This window comes from Bos javanicus, chromosome 29, assembly GCF_032452875.1.
Source record: "Bos javanicus breed banteng chromosome 29, ARS-OSU_banteng_1.0, whole genome shotgun sequence".
NCBI classification, from domain to species: Eukaryota; Metazoa; Chordata; class Mammalia; order Artiodactyla; family Bovidae; genus Bos; species Bos javanicus.
The window spans coordinates 20,351,326-20,376,820 of NC_083896.1; the positions used below are offsets into that span (position 1 = coordinate 20,351,326).

The window sequence follows — 25,495 nt, forward strand, 5'->3', positions numbered from 1 at the left end:
CATGAGATTTTCCAGGCAAAAACACTGGAGTAGGTTGCCATTTCCTCCTCCAGGGATTGAACTCGTGTCTCCTGCATTGGCAAGTGGATTCTTTACAAGTGAGCTACCTGGGAGAGTCTTTTCCTATTCCTACAGTACAGATTTTAATACCTCTCAACCTTGGCTGTAAACATGAATAATCTAGGAGCTTTCAATAATCTCCAAAACTACCCTGTGCTTCTACTGGAGTACAATAGAATTGAAAATATTGGCATCAGGTGTGAGCAAAGCTCCCAATGATTAAAAAATGCAGTCTAGGTCGAGACCCTTTGTCTGGTAATTCCAGGTGCACTTCTTTGAGAGTTCTTAGAAATTACTTTGCAACAGATTTTTGGCAGGAAAAAAACAGGGAAAACAAATCCACCTTGCTTTAAACCTCCAGGCACCAAGCAGAATGCAATTTTCACTTGGATGCCTTTAAGCTCCTGAATAGGACTACTGTTTGCCTGTTGCCCTAAAATGATTTTGGCATTTCTACCAAACTGGAAAAAAAAATAACAAATCATCCTTGTCCAATTAAGTTGATGCCACAGCTGTGACCTTTACCAATGTCAACTGCAGCTAAAGTTGACTTTGAATTGCATGGAAAGAAAAACAAAGATAGAAGATGGTGACTCCCTGGGATGGGAATGAAATAATGAACTTTCATAACATAATTTCATCATTTTCTTATCTACACTGTTTTCTGAATTGCTTCTTCTGCTGTCTTTCAATAGTCTCCTTTCTTTATGACATTTACTATTGTGATCGCTGACATTAAATGTATTGTGAGGATTCATCCATACTTTTTTTTTAATAAGCCAGACTTTATTTTATTGCTACATTTCCCCCACACACAATAGGGTGCATTTGCTTCTGCCTACCTTTTCTATTAATATAATACTGGCAAGGTTTAGAGTTGTTTGAAAAACAAAAAGCAAATCTGGATTGATCCTCTCTTTACAAAATAGTTGATTTCTTTATACTGCAACAATTCAGCCCCTCCAAATACAAAGCTTCCAACAGGCAAAAAATCAGGTGTCACAAACTATGGTTTAAAAATATGCAGGCAGCAGGCACTGTACCTGTGCGTTTAATATACCTGCATTCTACTGCTACTCCAAACCAGCTACACTAACAGCAGTCCTTGGAGCATCTAGATAGAATTTTAGTCCTGATGGCAATATGTGATTGTTATAGAGTCTAACAGGATACCTGGGTTATGCCTTTGGCCAGCCAAGTGGGAAGAGTATGCAAAGACCACATCTAACTACAGCAGGTCTTCAAGCTTACTATCCTGTCACAGTTTATAAAGGTGAGGAACTAATTATTGGGAGCTGCACAGTCACAATGGCCAGAGAACAAATATACTCCTACAGTGCGTAAGATCAAGTCAACAATCTTGTGGATCCTTGATTGTCTCTGGATGTGATCTCAAACACTTGAATAGGACGTTTTAAGTATGCTGGGAGACAGTTATCAGAATGTTTAGGTATCTTTGTTCCTGAATACCATGTAACAGGGCTCACCTCCATGTTACTTCTTGCAATAAGCACAGAGGGCAACTCCTTAGAGACGACTTATTATAGATACGGAGCCTCGGAGAGTTCAAGGAGTGGGTAGGCTCAGGACCATCCAGGGCTGAGCAGAAAATTCTACAAGCCAACTAGACAGCCCTAAGTCTTATCCTCGTTCTGAGAACATTTCACTTCGGCTCCAAGTCCGCTTTGCTCCAACTGTGCGGTGACAGACATTTGAACTCATTGGGTCTGAAGTTAAAGATATCCACTAACCTGTAGGTCTCTTCTGGATCAGTGGCATAGAAGAGCCCCCTGCATAGAAGAGCTGAACTTTGTTGGCCAGGCACTGTGCCTCAGCATCATTCAGAAATGTGGAATCCATTTCTGCTGTCATTAGCACTATACTATTTTCTTCCTTAAGTTCAGGGTAATGATATAGAATCAGCTGACTGGCCGCAGCTTCCCCTGGGATCTGAATATTTATAAGTGCAGTGAAGTGGAGTTCAGTACCTGTCCATTGCCGGACAAAAAACTCATAACCTTCCCTTCTTGGTAGGCCACACAGAAATGTTGGACAGGACTAAGCCCGGTTCCAAATCAAATCAAACTTTTATTTAGGAATAACTGCGTAGACTGTTCTCTTTTGCTGCAAAATACTGCTGCCAAATCTGTTTTATTTCTTCGGCAGTTTTGTCTTTCACCATCTCAATGTTGAAGATTGAACTGAGAGTCTAGTCCTTAGTGAATCCTCGGCTCACAGGCCGTTTCCCCAGTGTCTTCTGTGCCACACATGTGATAAAGTCCCCTTGCTTGGAGTGCCCCACTGGCTGCTTGCTAAACTCACTGCGCTTCTCTCTTCAGGACTCAAAAGCAGCTGAGTCAGACCTGCACAACTGCTGGATCTTTTTGCAGTAGCGGCCCTAGAAGGGGTTGGCCTCGAGCACCTTTCCGACCCCGCTGCCAATGGCGCCCCTGGCGGGCCGGCCGGAGCTGCGGCGCACCGGGATCACTGCGAGGCGACAGGAGCTCCAGGCCCAGGGCGGGGCTGCGAACTGCGCACAGGCCACCCTAGAGGCCGGGCCCCCTATCACCGCGGGAGCCACGGCCGTTCCCACCTCCTCCCTCATCCATACTTTTATGCTAAAAAATTGTAGCTGTGCTTATTTGAATGTGTTCTTACGTCTGCACAGTGAAACTAAGTAGTTTTTGTTCAAAGTAATATCCTGCCAAAAATCTTCTCCAACTATTATCTTCATTTCCACATATATTAATAGTACTTACTTTGAACATTTATTGACTGTTTTCTAGTATGAGACACTATTACACATACTAAATGCCCTATGTTAATTTTCTTAATCTTCACAACAATTCGATAAGGTTGTGCTGTTATTGTCTTCATTTTATATCTATGGGAGCACAATCTAAGGGGTTGATCAAAATTTCAAAATAAGAAAGTCTTAGAAAAAATATATTTACATCGTAGCTTTAGAGATATCAGCATGATATAGTAGTTTTGATACTGTTATTTGCTTTTAGTATACTTTGCTTATTGTAAATGTATATAATTAATATTTAATAGTAAGTGTTTAATAACTAACTAGTACAAACTCTGAAAATTTGTGTAACCAGCTTTTATAGGTATGTATGAGCCATCTCCCGGAGAAGGCAATGGTGACCCACTCCAGTACTCTTGCCTGGAAAATCCCATGGATGGAGGAGCCTGGTAGGCTGCAGTCCATGGGGTCACAAAGAGTCAGACACGACTGAGCGACTTCACTTTCACTTTTCACTTTCATGCATTGGAGAAGGAAATGGCAACCCACTCCAGTGTTCTTGCCTGGAGAATCCCAGGGACAGGGGAGCCTGGTGGGCTGCTGTCTATGGGATCGCACAGAGTCGGACATGACTGAAGCGACTTGGCAGCAGCAGCAGCAGCATGAGCCATCTCCAGCAGACCGCTGGAGTATTCACCGTTTTAAAACCAGATTGTTTCCTCAGCAGAAACTTAAGCTGTGGGTCTAAATGACTATGCAGCAGTCATGCTCCAGAATTTTAAAAAAGTACCAACATGTAAATTATTTTTTAATCTTTCATCAGTAAATTCTCATAATATTGTACTCAATTAATGAAATCTGTAGCTTTGAAAATCCACACTGAGTATATAATTTGTATGTGAAGTGCATATGTCTATTGGGATCATGTATACACATATATACCCACATACATGATGCAATAAAAACCTGCCTACATTATCTAGCCTTCTGGGAAAAATAAAAATAAAATGACATTTTGGGGAAAATTTTGCATTTTTTCCAGATATAGGTTAAAAATTGCTTACTTGGATTTGTTTCACAGATTTCAGGGAAAATCATTCAAATACACTTTTCAAAGAAGAGGCAGATTTTTTAAAAATGTAGATTAGAACAGCCATATATCACATGTATAATCATAAGGGATTTGATTTAGGTCATACCTGAATGATCTTGTGGTTTTGCTTACTTTCTTAAAGTCTGAATTTGACAATAAGGAGTTCATGATCTGAGTCACAGTCAGCTCCCAGTCTTGATTTTGCTGACTGTATAGAGCTTCTCCATCTTTGGCTGCAGAGAATATAATCAATCTGATTTTGGTATTGACCATCTGGTGATGTCCCATGTGTAGAGTCTTCTCTTGTGTTGTTGGAAGATGGTGTTTGCTATGAGCAGTGCGTTCTCTTGGCAAAACTCTATTAGCCTTTGCCCTGCTTCATTTTGTACTCCAAGGCCAAATTTGCCTGTTATTCCAGGTATTTCTTGGCTTCCTACTTTTGCATTCCAGTCCCCTATAATGAAAAGGACATCTTTTTTGGGTGTGGGTTCTAGAAGGTCTTGTAGGTCTTCACAGAACCATTCAACTTAAGCTTCTTTAGCATTATTGGTTGGGGCATAGACTTGGATTACCGTGATATTGAATGGTTTGCCTCGGAAATAAACAGATCATTCTGTCGTTTTTGAGATTGCACCCAAGTACTGCATTTCAGACTCTTTTGTTGACTGTGATGGCTACTCCATTTCTTCTAAGGGATTCTTGCCCACAGTAGTAGAAATAATGGTCATCTGAGTTAAATGCAACCATTCCAGTCCATTTTAGTTCACTGATTCCTAAAATGTCATTGTTCACTCTGCCATTTCCTGTTTGACCACTTCCAATTTGCCTTGAATCATGGACCTAACAATCCAGGTTCCTATGGAATATTGCTCTTTACAGCATCGGACTTTACTTCCACCACCAGTCACATTCACAACTGGGTGCTGTTTTTGCTTTGGCTCCATCTCTTCATTCTTTTTGGAGTTATTTCTCCACTGATTTCCAGTAGCATATTGGGCATCTACCAGCCTGGGGAGTTCACCTTTCAATGTCCTATCTTTTTGCCTTTTCATACTGTTCACGGGGTTCTCAATGCAAGAATACTGAAGTGGTTTGCCATTCCCTTCACCAATGGACCATGTCAGAACTCTCCACCATGACCCATCTGTCTCAGGTGGCCCTACATGGCATGGATCATAGGTGCATTGAGTTAGACAAGGCTGATGGTGGAGACTGACCAAGGGGAAACTGGGTCTTGTTCTGATGGGCAGATCCATGCTTAGTAAATTTTTAATCCAATTTTCTGTTGATGGGCAGGACTGTGTTCCCTCCCTGTTGTTTGACCTGAGGCCAGACTATAGTGGAGGTAATGAAGATAATCTCCTTCAAAAGGTCCCAGGCACACTGCTGCACTCAGTCCCCCTGACCATGCAGCAGGCCACTGCCAACCCACACCTCCGATGGAGACTCCTGGACACTCACAGGCAAGTCTGGGTTGGTCTATTGTTGCACTAGTCAAGCTATGGTTTTTCCAGTAGTCATGTATGGATATGATAGTTGGACTATAAAGAAGCTGAGCACTGAAGAATTGATGCTTTTAAACTTTGGTATTGGATGAGACTCTTGAGAGCCCCTTGGACTGCAAGGAGATCTAACTAGTCAATCCTAACTGAAATCAGTCCTGAATATTCATTGGAAGGACTGATGCTGAAGCTGAAACTCCAATACTTTGGCCACCTGATGCAAAGAACTGACTCATTGGAAAATGCCCTAATGCTGGGAAAGATTGAAGCAGGAGAAGGGGACGACAGATGGTTGGATGGCATCACTGACTTGATGGACATGAGTTTGAATAAACTCCAGGAGTTGGTGATGGACAGGGAAGCCTAGTGTGTTGCAGTCCATGGGGTTGCAAAGGGTCAGACACGACTGAGCGGCTGAACTGAATTGATATCACGTGTATCAAGGAAATTAAGAAAAATTATGATTTGTAATGCTCATGTCACAACAATGACCTGAGATAGGCACTGAGGAAACTGAGGCACAGAATAGGAGCTTATTAAGTGAGCAAAGCACACACACATGTACATAAAATACAATTGCCAAATACAATCTTTTCAAATACAATATATTTGAAAAGATAAATAATATAAGCAAAAGAGACATGCCAGAGAGGCTTTTAATGCTAATTTGTAAAACAGAATGCTCTATGGTATATCAACTTAGATTTATTGAACTTTATCTTAAATAATTAGATATGTTATCATTATTTTAAGTGAGCATTTTTTAAACTACATGCATCTAAATGCTTCCTGTGTTTTCCTGTGATAAACCTAGAGAAATAATAATATATATGTATTATTTATTTCCATGACAGGATACATATTTATTAATAAGTCAGTTAAAGTAACAATTAATAAGCCAGTTAAAGTAACAATCAGTAATTTCTTCCATATATTCAGGGTCATAAAGAGCCCAGTTTTAATAATGAGCCTAATAAATATACTTTAAGTTGGAGACAAGTGTCACGTGTCCATAAAATCACAAAGCCACTTTGCCCAAAGTCACTGGACTTAATACGGTTGAATCTTTGCTTCTCCCTTAAACTAACCTGAAGTGGAGGGAGTATGTGGCTTTATGATAGGTGGCAGAGATTGTGTAAGGTAGCTGTACACTTAACCAATAATCTGTTTCAATAAATTTACCAGGTTTTTTTTAAACATAAAAATATATTAGTATGCAACTTTCTTCCCTGAGTTTAGTTGAATTAGAACAAAACAAAACAAAACACTGTTTTCAAAGGAGGATCAGAGAGATGTAAAGATGAAAAATGTTGGCCTAAATTTTTTGAGATCCTTCATTACATAATAAAAACAAAGAAGATAATATAAAATGGAAATACTTATTTCAAATGATTTTAACAGAAAAAGAAGGTTACACAGATTAACCTGTTTTTGAGAAGTCAACCTGTTACAGGAGAAAAACAGAATGGTAGATTTATTTTGTTTTACCTAATTTTGACTCTTAATCCTGAAAATAGCATTTCCCTCATCTACAGATTGGCCACACCCCCAGTCCTGTATTGGTAGGTATTTGTAACAGTGGTCCTCAGGGTTTTTTGCCCACCATCCTCTAGCTCACCATGGATTTGCTTTAGAAGTTGGACTCCTCTCTATAACATTTATTTCAATAGCAAGTGATCCTGAGGCAAGTGATGAAAGAATTGCATCTTCAAGTATACTGCCTGAAACTAAACTCCTTTCTTTAATAACAATTTCAGATTGTCAATATTTATTTAAAATTAGAGCTTGCAAACTGAAGGTTCTGATGATTGAAACAAAAGTGGAACTGAAATGCCCTCTTTTGTCCTGTATAAAGTAGAGTGATGGCAGGGATTTGCTTAAGGTGTTATTGTTTAAGTTGCTAAGTTGCATCCAACTCTTTTGCAACCCCATGGACTGCAGGCCACCAGGCTCCTCTGTCCATGGGATTTTCCAGGCAAGCATACTGGAGTGGGTTTCTATTTTCTATTTCCTTCTCCAGGGGATCGTCCTAACCCAGGGATGGAACCCATGTCTCCTGCATTGACAGGTGGATTCTTTACTGCCGAGCCACAGGGAAGCCCTCCTAATCCCCTAGGGAGCTCTTAAAACCTAATGATGACTGGAGCCAAACCAGGAAGAATTTGTCTGAGGTGAGTCCCAAGTATTAAGACTTTTTTTAAAAAAAAATAACTATCCCAAGTGATTCTAATGTACAGTCACAGTGTTGAGAACTACAGGTTTAATTTCTGAAAAATGTATCCACTTTTGTAAGGATGGTGGTTATACCCTGGAAGAAAGTATTTTCCATAATAAACCCCTGGTGAAAACTGGAATATAATACAAGATATTTTCTTATAATATTGTAAAATAATTATGATAATAATAATTCTGCCTAAGAAACACCTTGTTCTCTTATAAAGAAAATTTGTTTTCCAACATTCTCCAAGTGACTATGAAGACTTTACAAACTGGGTTACTATCTCCTGTTTACATCCTGATTTTTCAATGAATTTGCTATCTTACTTGGATTCACTTTGATGATAATACGGATTGAAGTCAAGAAAGTACCTTGGCTGTTGTGCTTACATATGCAGTCCTGGTGTCAGTTATCATGGTTGGGACTGATAACTGAGTTCGATATGGCCTGAAGGGATTCAAATGGAGAGGATGCTGATCGCGGAAAACAGTTGAGAGGCAGAGTTGCACAGTCTCTTTCATTGCTTTCAGCTGTGACTCCTATAAAAACAAGAGAGATCACAATTTTTACATGTGCTTCTGGTCATCGTTCACCTGACAAGATTCTCCCTTTCCTCCTAGCCTATACTCAGTCCCCAAATGCATATTAGTTTTAATACATAATTGCCCAACATAAATTCCATGATAACATGCCATGGAATGCACACTCAGTCTGTTTTTTAGGAACTAATGTGTTTCATGATATCTTTTGATCACTGGAATTCAGAGACATAGCTTACATTTTTCCCCCTTGAGTTGACATGATTTCAATCATGATACCTTGCTGGCAAGGAAATATACTTTAGAGTCACTCTAAATTGGATTCTTTTAGCATCTGCCATCTTTATCATAAACCTCCTTTATTACAAATCACTCCTCTTGTGATGTAGGCTTTTTCTGTGTTTCACAAATCAGCCTGTATCTTCACTCAATTAATGCTAAAACTCTTAATTCCATGGGTCCTGTTAAGTAGTAGGAGTTATTCAGATATGATTGTAAGTGCTAATCAAACATCTGTGAAACTGGCATTATTATTCCTGTTTTACTATGAATGTAACAAAATTCCAGGTTCTAGACTGTTTTCTTCTTTTTAAATTTTTACTTTATATTGGAATATATTTTGGTTTACAATGTTGTGTTACCTTTAGGTATACAACAAAATGATTCAGTTATACATATACTCTTTCATTTTCAAATTATTTTCCCATATAGGTTATTACAGTATATTGAGTAGAATTCTCAGTGCTATATAGTAGGGTCTTATTAGTTATCTCATTCATATAACAACAGTGTGTATATGCTCATTTCAAAGTCCTAATTTACTCCACCTTTCCCCTTAGGTTAGGTAATCATAATTTTCTAAGCCTGTGAGGTCTATTTCTATCTATAAAATAAGTTGATTTGTATCATTTTTATATTTCACAAGTTGTATCGTATGATGTTTGTATTCCTCTGTCTGATTCCCTTCACTTAGCATGATAATCTCGAGGTCCATCCATGTTACTGAAAATGGCATTATTTCACTTTTTTTATGACTTAGTAGTATTTTGCTGTATATATGTACCACATCTTCTTGATCCATTCCTTTATTGATGGACATTTAGGATGCTTCCATGTCTTGGCTATTGTTAAGCAGTGCTGCAATGAACACTAGGGTGCATGCATCTTTTTGAATTATGGTTTTCTTAGGATATATGCCTAGGAGTGGGATAGCTGGATCATATGGTAGTTCTAGGTTTAATTTTTAAGGAAACTCCATACTGTTCTCCATAGTGTTTGTACCAATTTACATTCCCACTAACAGCGTAGGAGGCTTCCTTTCTCTCCACACCCTTTCCAGCATTTATTGCAGAACTACTTTTTCTTTAGGTTTACATTCCAAGGTAGAGTGAACTATATAGAGACAACCATCTCCAACTGCCATCCAACCTCCAGATCCCACTGCTAAAAATATTTTAAATTGCTTATAAGGTTTTAAAATGATGTAAAGTTGAGTCCCAATGACAAAGACATCCCCAGGTACCAAAATAAAGTGAGAGACACAACCTTGAGGAAATCTCATGGTAACACAGGGGTAACTGGGGGCAAGCATATAGACCCTAGTAAGACAATACCATATGAACATCCACTTCAAGATATGAAATGTGGCCTCTGGGGCAAGAGAGAAGGAGAAAAGAGAAGAGTTGCTGGAGTCTTATCCCTGGACAAACTGGCACAATTGGCGTTTACCCTTTTCGTGTAGTTCCATGTTTGGATCATTGGGTCCAGTGGATCAATGAATCAGTGAAGCAGGAAAGTCTGTTGTCTTCTCCTGTCACAGTAGTATACTCCCAACAAAACTACTGCCTTTTGTATCTGATGTCAGGAATATATCTACAGATAGCATCCCCTCCTACTTACTGTCTCCTATACAGCCCCTGGGGTCAATTTCTTGAGAGTGACTATGGCTTTGATTTTTCCCAATGTTCTCTGTTTCCTACTAATATGTGGTATAAGATTTATCTTTAAGATGAGAGTGTACGTTGCTACAATAGCAATTTAAGAAATCTTTCTTTTTGGTCATATCACGAGATTTTTAAAAAAGGCAACAGTAAGAACAGCAACTGGAAATATACAAGAAACAGGACATACATGTATTTCCCTCACATTAACCTTGCCCTGTCACATTTCATAAACTTCTGATAAGAGGAAAATAAAAATCTGATAAGAAACAGGATGGAGGGGCTTTGTTAATTGGACGGGGGGAGTAAAGTTGAATAATAAACATATTCAAAATGGTCCCTTTTATTTGCTGAGTAGCTAGATGCCTGCTATGGCTGATTATGTTTGTTTTCTTTATATATTTTATCACTCATTTTAATTTGTTTATATATATAACTTGTCTGTTTTGTTCAGAACTGTATAGGTAACACCTAACACAATCCCTGACACACGAGAAAGGACACACAAAATTTTTTAAAAAATAAATACCTAGTTGAAAATGTTATTTCTCTTTTGTCAGGGAAAGAAGCTATCTCAATAAAAGAAATGAAGTAATGATTCAGATTACCCTTCCTATTGAGTCCTTGTTTTAATCTTGGATGGCCCTAACCTTCTATTACTGCAGAATAAGTGTGGATGCTGTTCTCTGGAGTGAGATGTTCCAGGTTCCACTGAACAATTTGAGTATGTTTTCTGTTTCTCATAATATAGTTAGATAATGGAAATAGAACTAATGTGACGACGTCAGGCAGGTCTTGGCCAGGACTCAAAGTTAACATAGCTTTGAAATGTAGATTTTTCAATGTTCAGATAATGCAGGAAGTTATTTGATAGTTATTTGATTCACTGCATTCATATCATGGCTCCTCTCAACACAGTATATATATATAAAAGTTAGATCTACGACAGGCACAAAATATATATGTATATGTTGACATAATAGACAAATTCCTGAGCAACAGGTAAACTCAGATGCCAAAAGTAAACAATGAATGGCATCAAGCTAATACTTCATTTTAAGTAAACATTCTTTAGGCAAGACAAAATTCCCAGTGGAGCAATTGATACATTTGAACGTGGGTGAAATCATCTCATCTGCTCATCCAGGCCTCCTGACATTTTCAGGGTCACCTCGGAGAGCAGAATCAACAATACACAGATGTAACCTCCAGCTCCTCACCTTTCATAGCCATTGTAGTAAGCTATCTTTCCTCTTATCTTTCAACCTATTCTTAATCTCATAGTTTTTTACTTCCTCTCTTTTTTTGGATCACAAGCTTGTGAATTGGCCTCCTATATTAGATTCTGGATTCACTCCTTCATTACACTGTAGATTTTTCCTGCCAGAGACCACAGATTTCTGTGAACAATGCTTCCCTAATTTGTTCATCTTTCTATCAAAAAAAAAAAAGCTCACATCTTTCCAGTTAGTCCCTCTAACTAAATAAAGCCTGTAATTGACACTACTCAGGTTTGGCTTGGCCCATCCATGAGCAAGGCCAAGACAATGATTTTACACCACAGTGTCATTACATTTTCATTTATACTGCTAGCTTTAGTCTGTTTTAAAATTGCAGGTAAGGCCACTGTTCACTTTGAAGTTCACTGGAACAGGATGTCACCTAATGAAATGTGATGTGACTTATACAAAGTATACTTTGCCCTAGATCTTACAACATATCCCCTCTGAGATTCAGCCTTATTTTTGCCCTTGATCTTCTTCCCACACCAAACCACATTTCCCATTTCCTTTGCCACCTGATAATAAAATGCAAAGTCTTTAAGGATATCCTGCTTGTCACAATGTCCTTTGTTTATAGTCCATCAAACGTTTCAAGTTCATTCTCATGTTCATTTTTCAAGTTCATTCTCACCTTTATACTTGCTGTTTTCTTTGCCTGAAGAACTCTCTTTCCAAATAGCTACATAGGAAACTTCTACTTAAAATGTATGCTTCAGCTCACATATTATCTTCTATGAAACATAATCACTGATTACTCTGTCAAAGCACACTTCTATCTCAAAGTCTTTATCACATAGGTTCTTAAATTACGTCTTTTGCAGCCCTTGTCATCAGTGCAAATTATGTTATTGTTAATATGTTTATTGTTTTATCTATTTCTATTTCAGTGTTGGGAAAAGGTGTTTGCTATGACCAGTGTGTTCTCTTGACAGAACTGTTAGTCTTAGCCTTGCTTGATTTTGTACCCCAAGGCCAAACTTAGCCTGTTACTCCAGGTATCTCTTGACTTCCTACATTTGCATTCCAATCCCCTATGATGAAAAGGACATTTTTTGGGGGAGTTAGCTCTAGAAGGTCTCATAGGTTTTCACAGAACTGGTAACTTCAGCTTCTTCAGTATCAGTGGTTGGGGTTTAGACTTGGATTACTGTGGTGTTGAATGGTTTACCTTGGAGATGAACTGATTTGGTCGTTTTTGAGATTGCACCCATGTACTGCATTTCAGACTCTTCTGTTTACTATGAAGGCTACTCCACTTTTTCTACGGAACTCTTTCCCACAGTAGTAGACAAAATGGTCATCTGAATTAAATTCACTCATTCCCATCCATTTTAGTTCACTGATTCCTAAAATGTCAATGTTCAATCTTGCCATTTCCTGCTTTATCTCATGCAATTTATCTTGATTCATGGACCTAACATTCCATGTTCCTATGCAATATTATTCTTTACAGCATCAGACTTTACTTTCACCACCAGACACATCCACAACTGAACATTGTTTCTGCTTTGGCCCAGCCTCTTCATTCTTTCTAGAGCTATCAGTAATTGCCGTCTGTTTTTCCTCAATATGAAGAGTATAGCATGCAAAATGTTGGGCTAGATGACTCACAAGCTGGAATCAAGATTGTCAGGAGAAATATCAACAACCTCACTCTCATGGCAAAAAACAAAGAGGAACTAAAGAGCCTCTTGATGAGGGTGAATGAGGAGAGTGAAAAAGCTGGTTTAAAACTCAGCATTCAAAAATCTAAGATCATGGCATCCAGTCCTATCACTTCCTGGCAAACAGATTGGGAAAAAGTGGAAACAGTAACAGATTTTATTTTCTTGGGCTCAAAAATCACTGTGGATGGTAACTGCAGCTACAAAATTAAAAGATATTTGCTCCTTGGAAGAAAAGCTATGACCAAACTAGATAGCATATTACAAAGCAGAGATATCACTTTGCCAACAAAGGTCCATATAGTCAAAACTATGTTTTTTCCAGTAATCATGTACAGATCTGAGAGTTGGACTGTAAACAAGGCTGAGTGCAGAGGAATTGATTCTTTGGAACTGTGGCGCTGGAGAAGACTCTTGAGAGTCCCTTGGACAGCAAGGAAATCAAACCAGCCCATCATAAAGGAAATCAACCCTGAAAATTCATTGGAAGGGCTGATGCTGGAGCTGAACCTCCAATCCTTTGGCTACCAGATACAAGAGCTGACTCACTGGCAAAGACCCTGATGCTGGGAAAGATTGAGGGCAGAAGGAGAATGGGGCAACAGAGGATGAGATGGTTGGATGGCATCACTGACTGAGTGAGTGGACATGAGTTTGAGCAAACTCTGGAAGATGATGAAGGACAGGGAAGCCTGGCGTGCTACAATTCACGGAGTTGCAAAGAGTTGGACTAGACTTTGAGACTGAACAACAACAACTTTCCCAGTAGCATATTGGACACCTTTGACCTGGGGGGCTCATCTTCCAGTATCATATCTTTTTGCCTTTTCATATTGTTCATGGAGGTCCATAACATTGTAAAGGAGGCTGTAATACAAGAAGGCAAAGTTGTTGTCTGAGGATGCTATACAAATAGCTGAGGAAAGAAGAAAAATGAAAGGCAAGGGAGAAAGGGAAAGATGTATTCAATTGAATGCAGAGTTCCAGAGAATAGCAAGGAGAGATAAGAAGGACTTCTTAAGTGAACAATGCAAAAAAAAAAAAAAAAAAAGAGGAAAACAATAGAATAGGAAAGACTAGAGGTCCCTTCAAGAAAACTGGATATATCACGGGAACATTTCATGCAAGGATGGGCATGAAGAAGGACAGAAACAGCAAGGACCTAACAGAAGCAGAAGAGATTAAGAAGAGGTGGCAAGAATACAAAGAAGAACTAAACAAAAAAGGTATTCATGATCCAGGTACCCATGGTGGTGTGATCACTCACCTAGAGCCAGACATCCTAGAATGCAAAGTCAAGTGGACCTTAGGAAGCATTACTGCAAACAAAGTTAGTTGAGGTGATGGAATACCAGCTGAGCTATTTAAAAGCCTAAATGATGTTGCTGTAAAGTGCTGTACTCAATATATCAGCAAATTTGGAAAACTCCACAGTGACCATGGGAATTTTCATTCTAATCCCAAAGAAGGGCAATGCCAAATATTGTTTAAAATACCATACAACTGCTCTCATTTCACATTCTAGCAGGTAATGCTCAAAATCTGTCAAGCTAGGCTTCAGAAGTACGTGAACTAAAAATTTCCATATATACAAGCTGGGTTTCAAAGAGGCAGAGGAACCAGATATCAAATTGCTAACACTGGTTGGATCATGGAGAAAGCAAGGGAATTCTACAAAAACATCTACTTCTGCTTCATTGATTACACTAAAGCCTTTGATTCTGTGGATCTCAGCAAACTGTGGAAAATTCTTAAAGAGATGGGAATACTAGACCATCTTACCTGCCTCCTGAAAAACCTGTATGCAGGTCAAGAAGCAACAGTTAGAACTGGACATGGAACAATGGACTGGTTCAAAACTGAGCCAGGAGTAGGACAAGACTGTATATTGTCACCCTCCTTATTTAACATATATGCAGAGTACATTATGCGAAATGCTGGGCTGGATGACTCATAATCTGGAATCAAGATTGCCGATAGAAATAGCAACATCTTCAGATATGCAGATAATACCCCTCTAATGGCAGAAAATGAAAAGGAACTAAAGAGCCTCTTGATGAGGGTGAAAGAGGAGAGTGAAAAAGCTGGCTTACAACTCAACATTCAAAAAACTAAGATCATGGCATCCCGGTCCCATCACTTCATGACAAATAGAAAGGGAAACAGTGGAAGCAATGACATTTTATTTTCTTGGGTTTAAAAATCACTGTGGATGGTGATAGCAGCTATGAAATTTCAAGACCCTTGCTCTTGGAAGGAAAGCTATGATAAACCTACAGATGATAGTAAAAAGCAGGGACATCACTTTGCCGACAAATGTCTGTATAGTCAAAGCTCTGGTTTTTCCAGTAGTCACATACAGATGAGAGAGTTAGACCATAAAGAAGGCTGAATGCTGAAGAATTGATGCTTTTGAACTGTGGTGCAGGGGAAGACTCTTGAGAGTCTCTTAGACTGCAAGGAAATCAAACCAGTCAATCCTAAAGGAAATCAATCTTGCATATTCATTGGAAGGACTGATGCTGAAGCTCCAATACTTTGGCCATCTGATTCGAAGGGCCAACTCATCGGAAGAGACATGATGCTAGGAAAGATCAAAGTCCAAAGGAGGAGAGGGAGTCAGAGGATGAGATGAATAGACACCAACACTGACTCAATGAACATGAATTCAAGGAAACTATGGGAGATAGGGAAGGAAAGGGAAGCCTGGAGTGCTACAGTCTATGGGGTCACAAAGAGTTGGACATGACTGAGTGACTGCACAACACTGCAATGTAATTTCTTTGAGGGCTGATATATTTTAATTTTTATTATATATTGGAGCATAGTTGATTAACAATATTGTGTTAGTTTTGGGTGTACAGCAAAGTGATTCAGTTATACATATATATCTATTATCAATTTTTTCCACTTATGTTATTACAGAATATTAATCAGTATTCTTTGTGGTATACAGCTGGGCCAATATTTTTTTTTTGTAGTATCACTGGTTTCTAAATAAAGAAATATTTGTTAAAATATAAATAAAGGAAATCTCCAGAGGATAAGTTTTATAGAGAAAATAACGAACTATTTTTCATTTCACCCTGTATATTATGTAATATAAATATATTATTTTGGACATTAAAATACTAGTGCTTATGCTATAGCATATGTAAAACTTGTAAGAAATTATTATTTATATATGTTTGTAGGATGGTGGGAGATTTAGAAGCCATTTTTTTTCCCATCTGTATATGAGTAGTTTTCTCAAGAAAAATGCATTTTTGTGGGGATGCCTAGATACATATGGCAAAGACACCAGTGTCCTCATTTCGTATCTCCTTTAAAAAATTCACAAGGTAATATTCATGTCTGTCTTCATTTATTTACATGATGTGAAATCCTCAGAGAGATCTTTGTGCACCAATGGCAGTTGTCTTTGGAAAAATCATGGAGGACTGGGAATGCAAAGGCTTTCCCCTTCCCCTACCTTTATTTCACCAAGAAATTATGTCTGAATCCTAAAAGGTCATTTGACATATTGACATATTTCTCTGTTCTATATACTTTGGCCCTTCTACGTAGGATGAATAGCATGTACATTAATTTACGAAGTTAGATCTTCATCTACCTGTTTAATCAGTAACAATTTATTATGTTCTTGCCATGTGCCAGATACACTGTAGCAAGAAGAGTTCTTGTTCTTTTACTATTTTGTCCTGGGAGTCTGTGCAGATCACCTACCTGTGTCATCTATGATATAATAATGCATACTTTCCTGGGTCAAATTTTGTGAGGATCAGATGCAAAAGAAACTTCTAATATAATAATTTGAGAGATAGATTTTTCACACCATAAAGATATTTTTACATTTCAGTAGCTGAGGCTAACTATCATTCATCGAATCAATGGGTCTCCTGCATTGCAGGTGAATTCTTTACATTCTGAGCCATTGGGGAAGTTCCATAACATATTGCCATAAAATAACTGATTGTTTAGAAAACAAAGATTGATTCTTGGATCTTAAGATTATTATTGCTTTTATTGGGATAGTAATCTGACACTTCTTTCATGAGAAGTATGAAATGAGAAACAAGTTAGAGTGTGAAGATACTGTTTTCAAAATATTTATTAGGTATTTAAGGCTATTTGAGGCCCAGATATAATATTCTTTGGAACTAGACACATGAAGACAATTTTAAAAAGTCTTGTCTCATAAAAATGATGGAGAGAGGTGAAGAGCAATTTCATTAAACTGTATTTTTGTATCCATTTTTGAAGTAAGCGAGCATTTCTACCTGTCTTTATGACTACAGTTTACAAGTCTCATATGTATCTTATATGAGATTTGTTGAAATCAACCTCTGGTAATACGCAGTGCTTTTATAGTTCACTGTAGCAAATGGGTGACAAGATACTGACGGCTAAAGAGAAAAATTATCACAAAGAAGCAGTCTCTCTAGGTTCTCATTCACTAATAATAGTAATTACTATGCTTACTGAATATTTTTCATGTGCCAAGAATTCTCAGGACTTAACTTTTATGGATATATATAATTTTCCCATCATCATTATAAAGTGAATTTTATTATCATTCTATTTTATGGTGAAGTATAAAGAGTTTGAGGGATTTGAACACGATCATTTGGTGAACATCATATGAACATCATATGAACATCATATGAACACGATCATATGATCTGAACACAGACTGACTCTGGAGAACTTTATTAAATATTCCAGGATATAGTCTCTCATCCCAAATCTAGTCTGGCTTAGTGAGAGATAAGCAAATAGTGGTGGTGGTAGAAATGGGGAGGAGGAAGACATAGAGTGGATAAGACAAAGGAGGGAAAATTATTTTATCTTCAAGTTCTGTGGCTCAGGACAAATTATCAACTCCGCATGTTATCATGTGACACCACTAGTTTTTATAACACATGTACTTAAAATATACGTACTCACTCTTCATGTTTCTCTGACTTTATGGCTCCACATATAATTATTTCCTAATTTTTGGTGCCCAACAAAGTTGTGAGGGATACAGTGTTTTCTGTTTCTCATAGCACCTGGTGCAGGGTGGTCACACAAAAAACATTTCAAACCCATTTAGTCAGTGAGTCACTCACTGACTAAATGGGTGACTCACTGACTAAATGGGTTATTTTAAGTCACATCATGGGAAAAGTTTAATGTTATGAAGAACATTCCAACAGTCACAGTTGTTAAATCTAAGAAGGGGGCCAGTCTGCCTCAGAGTCTTGGAAATCTAGTGTCTTTAGAATGTAAAACATACTGCAGAGATTTTGCCAGGGATATCAAAGAAAGGAAATATAAAAAGATGATCTAGTTGGACTTTCTGATTATATATATTGCTGATTTTCTGATTCTATCAATTCCATAAAGAATCAGTTCCCATTTAAAAAATAATATTATGCGGCATGAGTTGGATATGGTAAGAAATTAGCATAATTGGTATAAACTTCTTTCCTAAAGTTAAAAAAAAAAAAAAAAACAATTCCTAAAGCTGGAATCTTGGTAAAGTGAATTATATTTGAACTAGTCTACAAAAATGTAGGCAGGCTTCCCTAAAATTATTAACTATTACATTAAGTACTTGGATACATATAAAATGAGACATGTCTCTTGTTTTCTTTATATTGATCTTTATATTGATCAGATTGATCAGATTTTCTTTATATTGATCAGATTGCATTCTCTCTTTATATGTCTAGAAATATTTTTATTGTGTATAAATGAACCAACAATTCCCCATATGATATAAAGAGAGGGTCTATTTTTCTACTGTTAGAATGATTGCTAACTCCAATCTAATCAAGAATAGATTTCAGGCAAAAGATGCATTGAAAAGTTGTTTAAATGCAGATTATTCCAAAATTGGCCCTGTTGCCTCAGCATAGACTTTATATGCATCTGATTGAGAGCAATGTGGGTGTTTGTATTTCCAAGTCTGAAACACTATGATTTAATTTTCAGTCAGAGTTCCCTGTATTAATATTTGCTAGTTATATGTTCTAAAAATTAGATAAAACTACATTGGATGTTCAATAAATGGGTGCTGAGTGAACAGAGAAATAATTTCAAAAATCATTTTACCCTTTTCTTCAAGTGAACTAAAGAAAAAAAGGAATATTTACTTCTTATAGTTTTATACAGCTAATTTAAAAATGAAAGGAAGCCTTAAGAAATTTTGCCAAATACCATAAAACCAACAGAACCATAATTCTAAATTTTATGACTAATTCCTCCCTCTATATTTTTATTTCTCTTTCTATATACCCGTGCCCTATTCTCCATGTATGTCTCATATGAAGAGCATTGATAGGCAAAGGTAGGTATCAATTAGGAATTGTGGTTTCTTTCTGAGCATATATAATTGTAACACAATGATACATTGACAAAAATAAAATGAAGTAGATGAAATAAGATAAAAGAAGGCAAAGAAAACCTTTTGGAATTAATGCTGATGAAAGTACAACTTTGTGAACTTTAAAAATGTGACCTTTATGGTATGTGAGTTTTATTTCAATAAAGCTGTTATAAAGACAGAATGCTAGCTACTCTTGCATTATTTTTGCATAAACAGAGGTGCTAAGAGAGCTACATTCTTTGATGTCTCTTCCTCCAGAAACTTAAAATTTCCAAAATAAAAACCATCAGTGACTACTTTCGTTTGCTTTACAACTCAGCCATGCAAATTTAAGACATGGCATCTTTGTTGATGCTTTAAAGTATGTCTATTCATTATGTTATAGAACAAGTGTACCAGTAAGGTGAAAAATAAAACCATGCAATCATCACAGAGCCTCCACCTTAAGTATATTTACTGGAGCATCAAAAATAAGAACCATCTATAACCATCTTGCAAGCACAGCATCTGGAACTGCACTGATGAAACAAGGGAAACAATGAGTACACCCTAGCTTCATCTGCTACAACCGAAGTCGTGATGGCTCATGGGTGTAATCAACTTACCCGGTCAAGAGCTGCTTTCTCCAGTTCATTTTTTGCTACAGCTAATTTTTGTTCCAGATCAGTAAGCTGTTGGGCCTGTAAAATGAGAGAGGTAAATATTTTTTAGTAAGTTCTATAATCTTCCCTCTCCACTTTAAATATCTGTCATTCACTGCCAAAGAATTTAAAAAAAAAAGAAAAACTATTGAAATTCATTTAGAATTCAAGTTAAATATATCCTATTATGTGGTCATTTGTTTAAGCTGCAGAAAATGTTATTCCAGATGAATATGCACTAAATGCTTCACTGGATCAAAACATATAGTTGCAAAGTTCCAGCTGAAGTCTTTGAAAATATTTGTGATACAAAACCATCAGTTGTGTTTCTAGTCGTTATGGACTAAATTTTGCCCATCCCTAAAACTCATGTTGAAGCTCTACATTCCTTCCCACAGACCTTCTTAGTGTATTTGGGAATAAAGCCTTTAGGGAGGTAACTGAGGTTAAATGAGGTCATAAAGGTGAGGCCCTAATCCCATAGAATTGGTGTCCTTATATGAAGAGGAAGAGATACCAGAGATCTCTGTCCATCATCACAAAGAGGCAAGAATCAGTGGGAAGTCACCATCTGCAAGCCAAAAAGAGCTCTTACTAGAAACTGAATCTGCCAGCACCTTAACTGCAGAACCATGAGAAAACAGATTCTGTTACATCACCCATTCTGTGGTAGTTTGTTAAGGTGCCCTGAGAAGACTAATACAATAGTATTCACTTAATTTTTTTTCTTTTTTTTTTTAGTATTGCTGCTAAGTCGCTTCAGTCATGTTCGACTCTTCGCAACCCCATGGGCTGCAGCCCACCAGGCTCCTCCGTCCATGGGATTTTCCAGGCGAGAGTACTGGAGTGGGGTGCCATCGCTATTACACCAATACAATTCTATCCTACCATATATCTGTATCTTTGCAAATATCACACCTATATTGTTAAAAGAGACTCAGATTTGGAAGACCTGTTCTCAAGTCCTGCCTCCACCAACTGCTAATTACTGTATATACTAGTTACATACTGATGAGAAGATGCTCTGCAGGCTCACAAAGGGCCTGCTGCTGCTGCTAAGTCACTCAGTCATGTCCAACTCTGTGTGACCCCATAGATGGCAGCCCACCAAGCTCCCCCGTCCCTGGTATTCTCCAGGCAAGAACACTGGAATAGGTTGCCATTTCCTTCTCCAATGCATGAAAGTGAAAGTGAAATTTCTCAGTCGTGTCCAACTCTTAGCGACTGCATGGACCGCAGCCTACCAGGCTCCTCCATCCATGGGATTTTCCAGGCAAGAGTACTGGAGTGGGCTGTCATTGCCTTCTCCGCAAAGGGCCTGCAGAAGGGCCCAAATCCCTCATCCTCAGAGCCTCTCTCTGCCTCTCACTTTTGCCCATCTCTTACATTTTAGCCAATGAAAATCCTTTAAAACTGGAAGGAGCAAGGCTTGCTCTGATGTTCTTGTGAGGCAAGGGGGTTGAGTTCACTTGGGAGAAATCAGAAGAGGGGGCTTATCACTTCTGCAGTGACCAGGACATCCCCACTCTGGATCTCCATCCTGGGCACTATGATGCTGGGCCTGGAGCAAGGCTGTGTATAGCCAACCAGCAAAGTGCCTATTTGTCTGTTGCTCTTCATTTCTCTCCCTCACAGTCTGGGAAATAGCACCCTGCACCTCTGTCCTTAATTAACCTTTTTTCTTTTTCCCTAGAGTGAGCCCTAGGCAGGAGAAGAGGGTGAGGATATTTTTCTTGATTATGAAAACCTATATACATTCTTTGGGTGCATGCATAGTTTTCATCCCCTAAACTGATTTGTGCTATTTTCCACACTTGACTCTCTTGGAAAAGTATTTTCCTGTAGGCAACTGTAGTCCTTAAACAGGAACCTAATCATGTACATAAAATATACATGAGCACTTCTAAACATCTAATACTGTTTAAAAATAAATCATTCTGAGTAAGAGAGCGAGTGAGAGAGAGGGGATGAAGAGAGTTGTTTTCAATTTGAGGCACCTACAAGTGAGTGGACACTCAGACACTCTGAATACTAGACTCTCCTTTGACCATGTTCTCCTGTTTCTGATCACCTGACCCCACATCAGGAGGGCTTTGGGACTATAAGACTCAGTCTTGCAATCCTGGCCTGGTCTTGGGCCACTCTGCTGGCCCTGAATCGCTGCTGCCCTGGTTCCAGCCACATTCCTCAACCACAGAGCACTCCAGATTTGCTCTCTGACCGTGCCTGCTACCATGGGCCCTGCCAGAGCTAGCTTCTGTCCCTGGGACTGAGTCCCAAAGTAAGGAAGAAGAGTTGCCCTTCCATCCATTCCCAGTTTCTAAGCCTATGACAGAAGTTAGGGAAGACACAAGAGGGACAGTGACTGGGCCTTAGTGGGACAGTGCTCATCCCACACCCCACTGTGGCTGTAGGCTCTAGGAGAGGTCCCTGGAACTTGTGTGTGATGAGGGCAAGAGTGTCAGCACCAGCCTCAGTGCCAATCAACCATCTTGGTCACCAGCCACCCAGAAATCCCCTATGGTTTGAACTCATTACTCCGACAATGTACCTCATGATGTTTTCTTTCTTAGGGACCCCTTTGGTGGGCAGCTATCCTCCTCATGATGCTGTCATTCATTATCTGCAGTCTAGAGGGGGTCTGCATAGATATAAGTCCTCCTGCCTTCATCCCTCCCCCTCCACATGTGGGTTTCAGCCCAAATCCTGTCATCCACACTCTCACTGAAGGATGAATTCAGGGTGGACAATGATATGGTGATTCAGGGACCCTGTTTCAGAGAAGGTGGGATGAATTCCAACAGAAAAACCATATATGCCTTCAAAAGCTTATTGCCATGAGTTCTCAGGATTTCAAGTATTTACTTCTACTAAGAACTCATTGAACTTGGTAAAATCTACCCAAGAAATCTTGGGAGACAAAAGCTTAGAAAAATATTAAGAAAAGTATTCATAGGATTGCAGGTACTGACTCATATTATCATACTTTGGTCTTAGTTTTGAAAAGATCAGCTACTGGATTAGATCATAGGTAGTATTTACAAAACTATAGGAAATAAATACAGTTCTGTGAGTTTTAAATCATCAGAAGACTTAGGAAAGGCAGCAGAATTATCAGACAGTGAATTTTATCTGTTGTAAGTGATTTATTTTCTCAATTTAACTCCCATGAAAAAAAACAGGTAGGATTACTTAAGGGGAGGTAGTCATGAATCTAGAGTAGCTTTCACTTACATCCAGTCCATTGAATAAGTATCTATGAAGTGATTAATCTTTTTTCAGACTAAGAAGGAAAAATCATCTACATACAGAGGTTGAAAATACATATGAGGTAGCAAGCAGATAAAGTGAAATCATGAGATTCTAACTGCTAAGCTGAGAGTGTGTATAAGCTGCAGCAAAGAACAGCGGAGGGGTTTTTCATAGTGGCCTGAGAAGTCACAGTGTTCTCCTCATAAGACTAACACCAAACGAAACTGTAACAGTTAATTTTTATATATTTTCTCATTTGAGATTTTGTACACAAGAGGCTAGAGTCCATATAATAATTCTTAATTTACTTAAAAGTTATGCTGCACAACTTGAGTTTGTATAGACCACAAAATACTGGAACCTGGTTTGGCTCTGCCATCCAGCCTCTTAAGTCTGGAACTGTTCCTAGCTGTTTTTCTCAAGGATCTACCTTAAATTGGGTAAGATTATAAGGATGAAATGAGTGCTGTATTTACAGCAAAAATCATATATATATTTTTTTTTCTTCAAAGAAACAGACATGCATAGTCATACTGAATGAAGGAAACAGAAAGGACATGATGTTAGGGAGATGCATTTTATCTGAGATTTCAATGAACCATTTTACAAAACTTTGGCAAATACACACATCTGCAAGGTTCTAATTCATTATTCATACATCATGTGTGTAATTCAATATTTCTGGAAACTCACTGGGACAAGGATTATATTAATCCTTCCCCACTTCCTTCCCTCTAGGTTAGAAGGTCCAGTTACCTTCTTTTTAATTTTTGGTTGAATTTCCCTGAGGTTTGTGGAGTATGAAAGTATTTACAACTCAAAAGAACCTGAAACAACTTTAACACTAAATGTATTAGAATCTTAAACATAAATCAAAAACACGAGGTCTATGGAAAACACATGTGTGTGTCTTGTGAATGGGATGTGAAGGTAGATTATGAGTAGTGAGAGCAAAAGGAGGCATTGGTCATGGGGCCTATGGAGCTCTATCCATTTGTCCAGATTGTGCTGCAAATTTGCTCCAAGACTTCTGGCAGCCAGGTATTAAAAACAAATTGATAAAAAGAAAACTACAGGCCAATATCACTGATGAACACAGATGCAAAAATCCTCAAAAAAATTCTAGCAAACAAAATCCAACAACATATTAAAAAGATCATACATCATGACCAAGTGGGCTTTATCCCAGGGATGCAAGGATTCTTCAGTATTCACAAATCAATGTGATATACCACATTAACAAATTGAAAGATAAAAACCATATGATTATCTCAGTAGATGCAGAGAAAGCCTTTGACAAAATTCAACATCCATTTATGATAAACTCTCCAGAAATCAGGCATAGAGGGAACATACCTCAACATAATAAAAGCCATATATGATAAACCCCCAGCAAACATTATCTTAAATGGTGAAAAATTGAAAGCATTTCCCCTTAAGTCAAGACAAGGGTGCCCTCTCTCATCACTACTATTCCACATAGTGTTGGAAGTTTAAGCCACAGCAATCAGAGAAGAAAAAGAAATAAAAGAAATCCAGATTGGAATAGAAGAAGTAAAACTCTCACTGTTTGCAGATGACACGATCCTCTACATAAAAACCCTAAAGACAACGGCAGAATATATTTAGAGCTAATCAACAAATATAGTAAAGTTGCATGATATAAAATTAACAGACAGAAATCTCTTGCATTCCTATACACTACTATGAGAAAACAGAAAGAGAAATTTAGGAAACAATTCCATTCACCATTGCAAAGAAAAGAATAAAATACTTAGGAATACATTTACCTAAAGAAACAAAAGATCTATATACAGAAAACTATAAAACACTGGTGAAAGAAATCAAAGAGGACACCAATAGATGGAGAAATATACCATGTTCGTGGATCAGAAGAATCAATACAGTGAAAATGAGTATACTGCCCAAAGCAATCTATAGATTCAATGAAATCCCTATCAAGCTAACAGGATTTTTCACAGAATGAGAACAAATAATTTCACAATTTGTATGGAAATACAAAAAACCTCAAATAGCCAAAGCAATCTTGAGAAAGAAGAATGGAACTGGAGGAATCAACCTGCCTGACTTCAGGCTCTACTACAAAGCCACAGTCATCAAGACAGTATGGTACTGGCACAAAGACAGAAATATAGATCAATGGAACAAAATAGAAAG

At 38.0% G+C, this 25,495-nt stretch overlaps 1 protein-coding gene and 1 pseudogene across 2 annotated transcripts in view; both read right to left on the reverse strand.

Annotated features, from left to right (window-relative positions):
* The window catches only part of LUZP2 (leucine zipper protein 2), a 518,912-nt gene that overhangs the window by 41,059 nt on the left and 452,358 nt on the right, over nucleotides 1-25,495 (reverse strand). For both annotated transcript variants that reach the window (XM_061406186.1, XM_061406187.1), the window contains exons 8-9: nucleotides 20,030-20,104; nucleotides 7,997-8,164 (exon numbers count right to left, since the gene is read on the reverse strand). In XM_061406186.1, the coding sequence (XP_061262170.1) occupies nucleotides 7,997-8,164; nucleotides 20,030-20,104 (243 nt within the window). The remainder of the gene's footprint in view (nucleotides 1-7,996; nucleotides 8,165-20,029; nucleotides 20,105-25,495) is intronic.
* LOC133241764 (ATP synthase mitochondrial F1 complex assembly factor 1-like) lies at nucleotides 1,312-2,453 on the reverse strand (annotated as a pseudogene).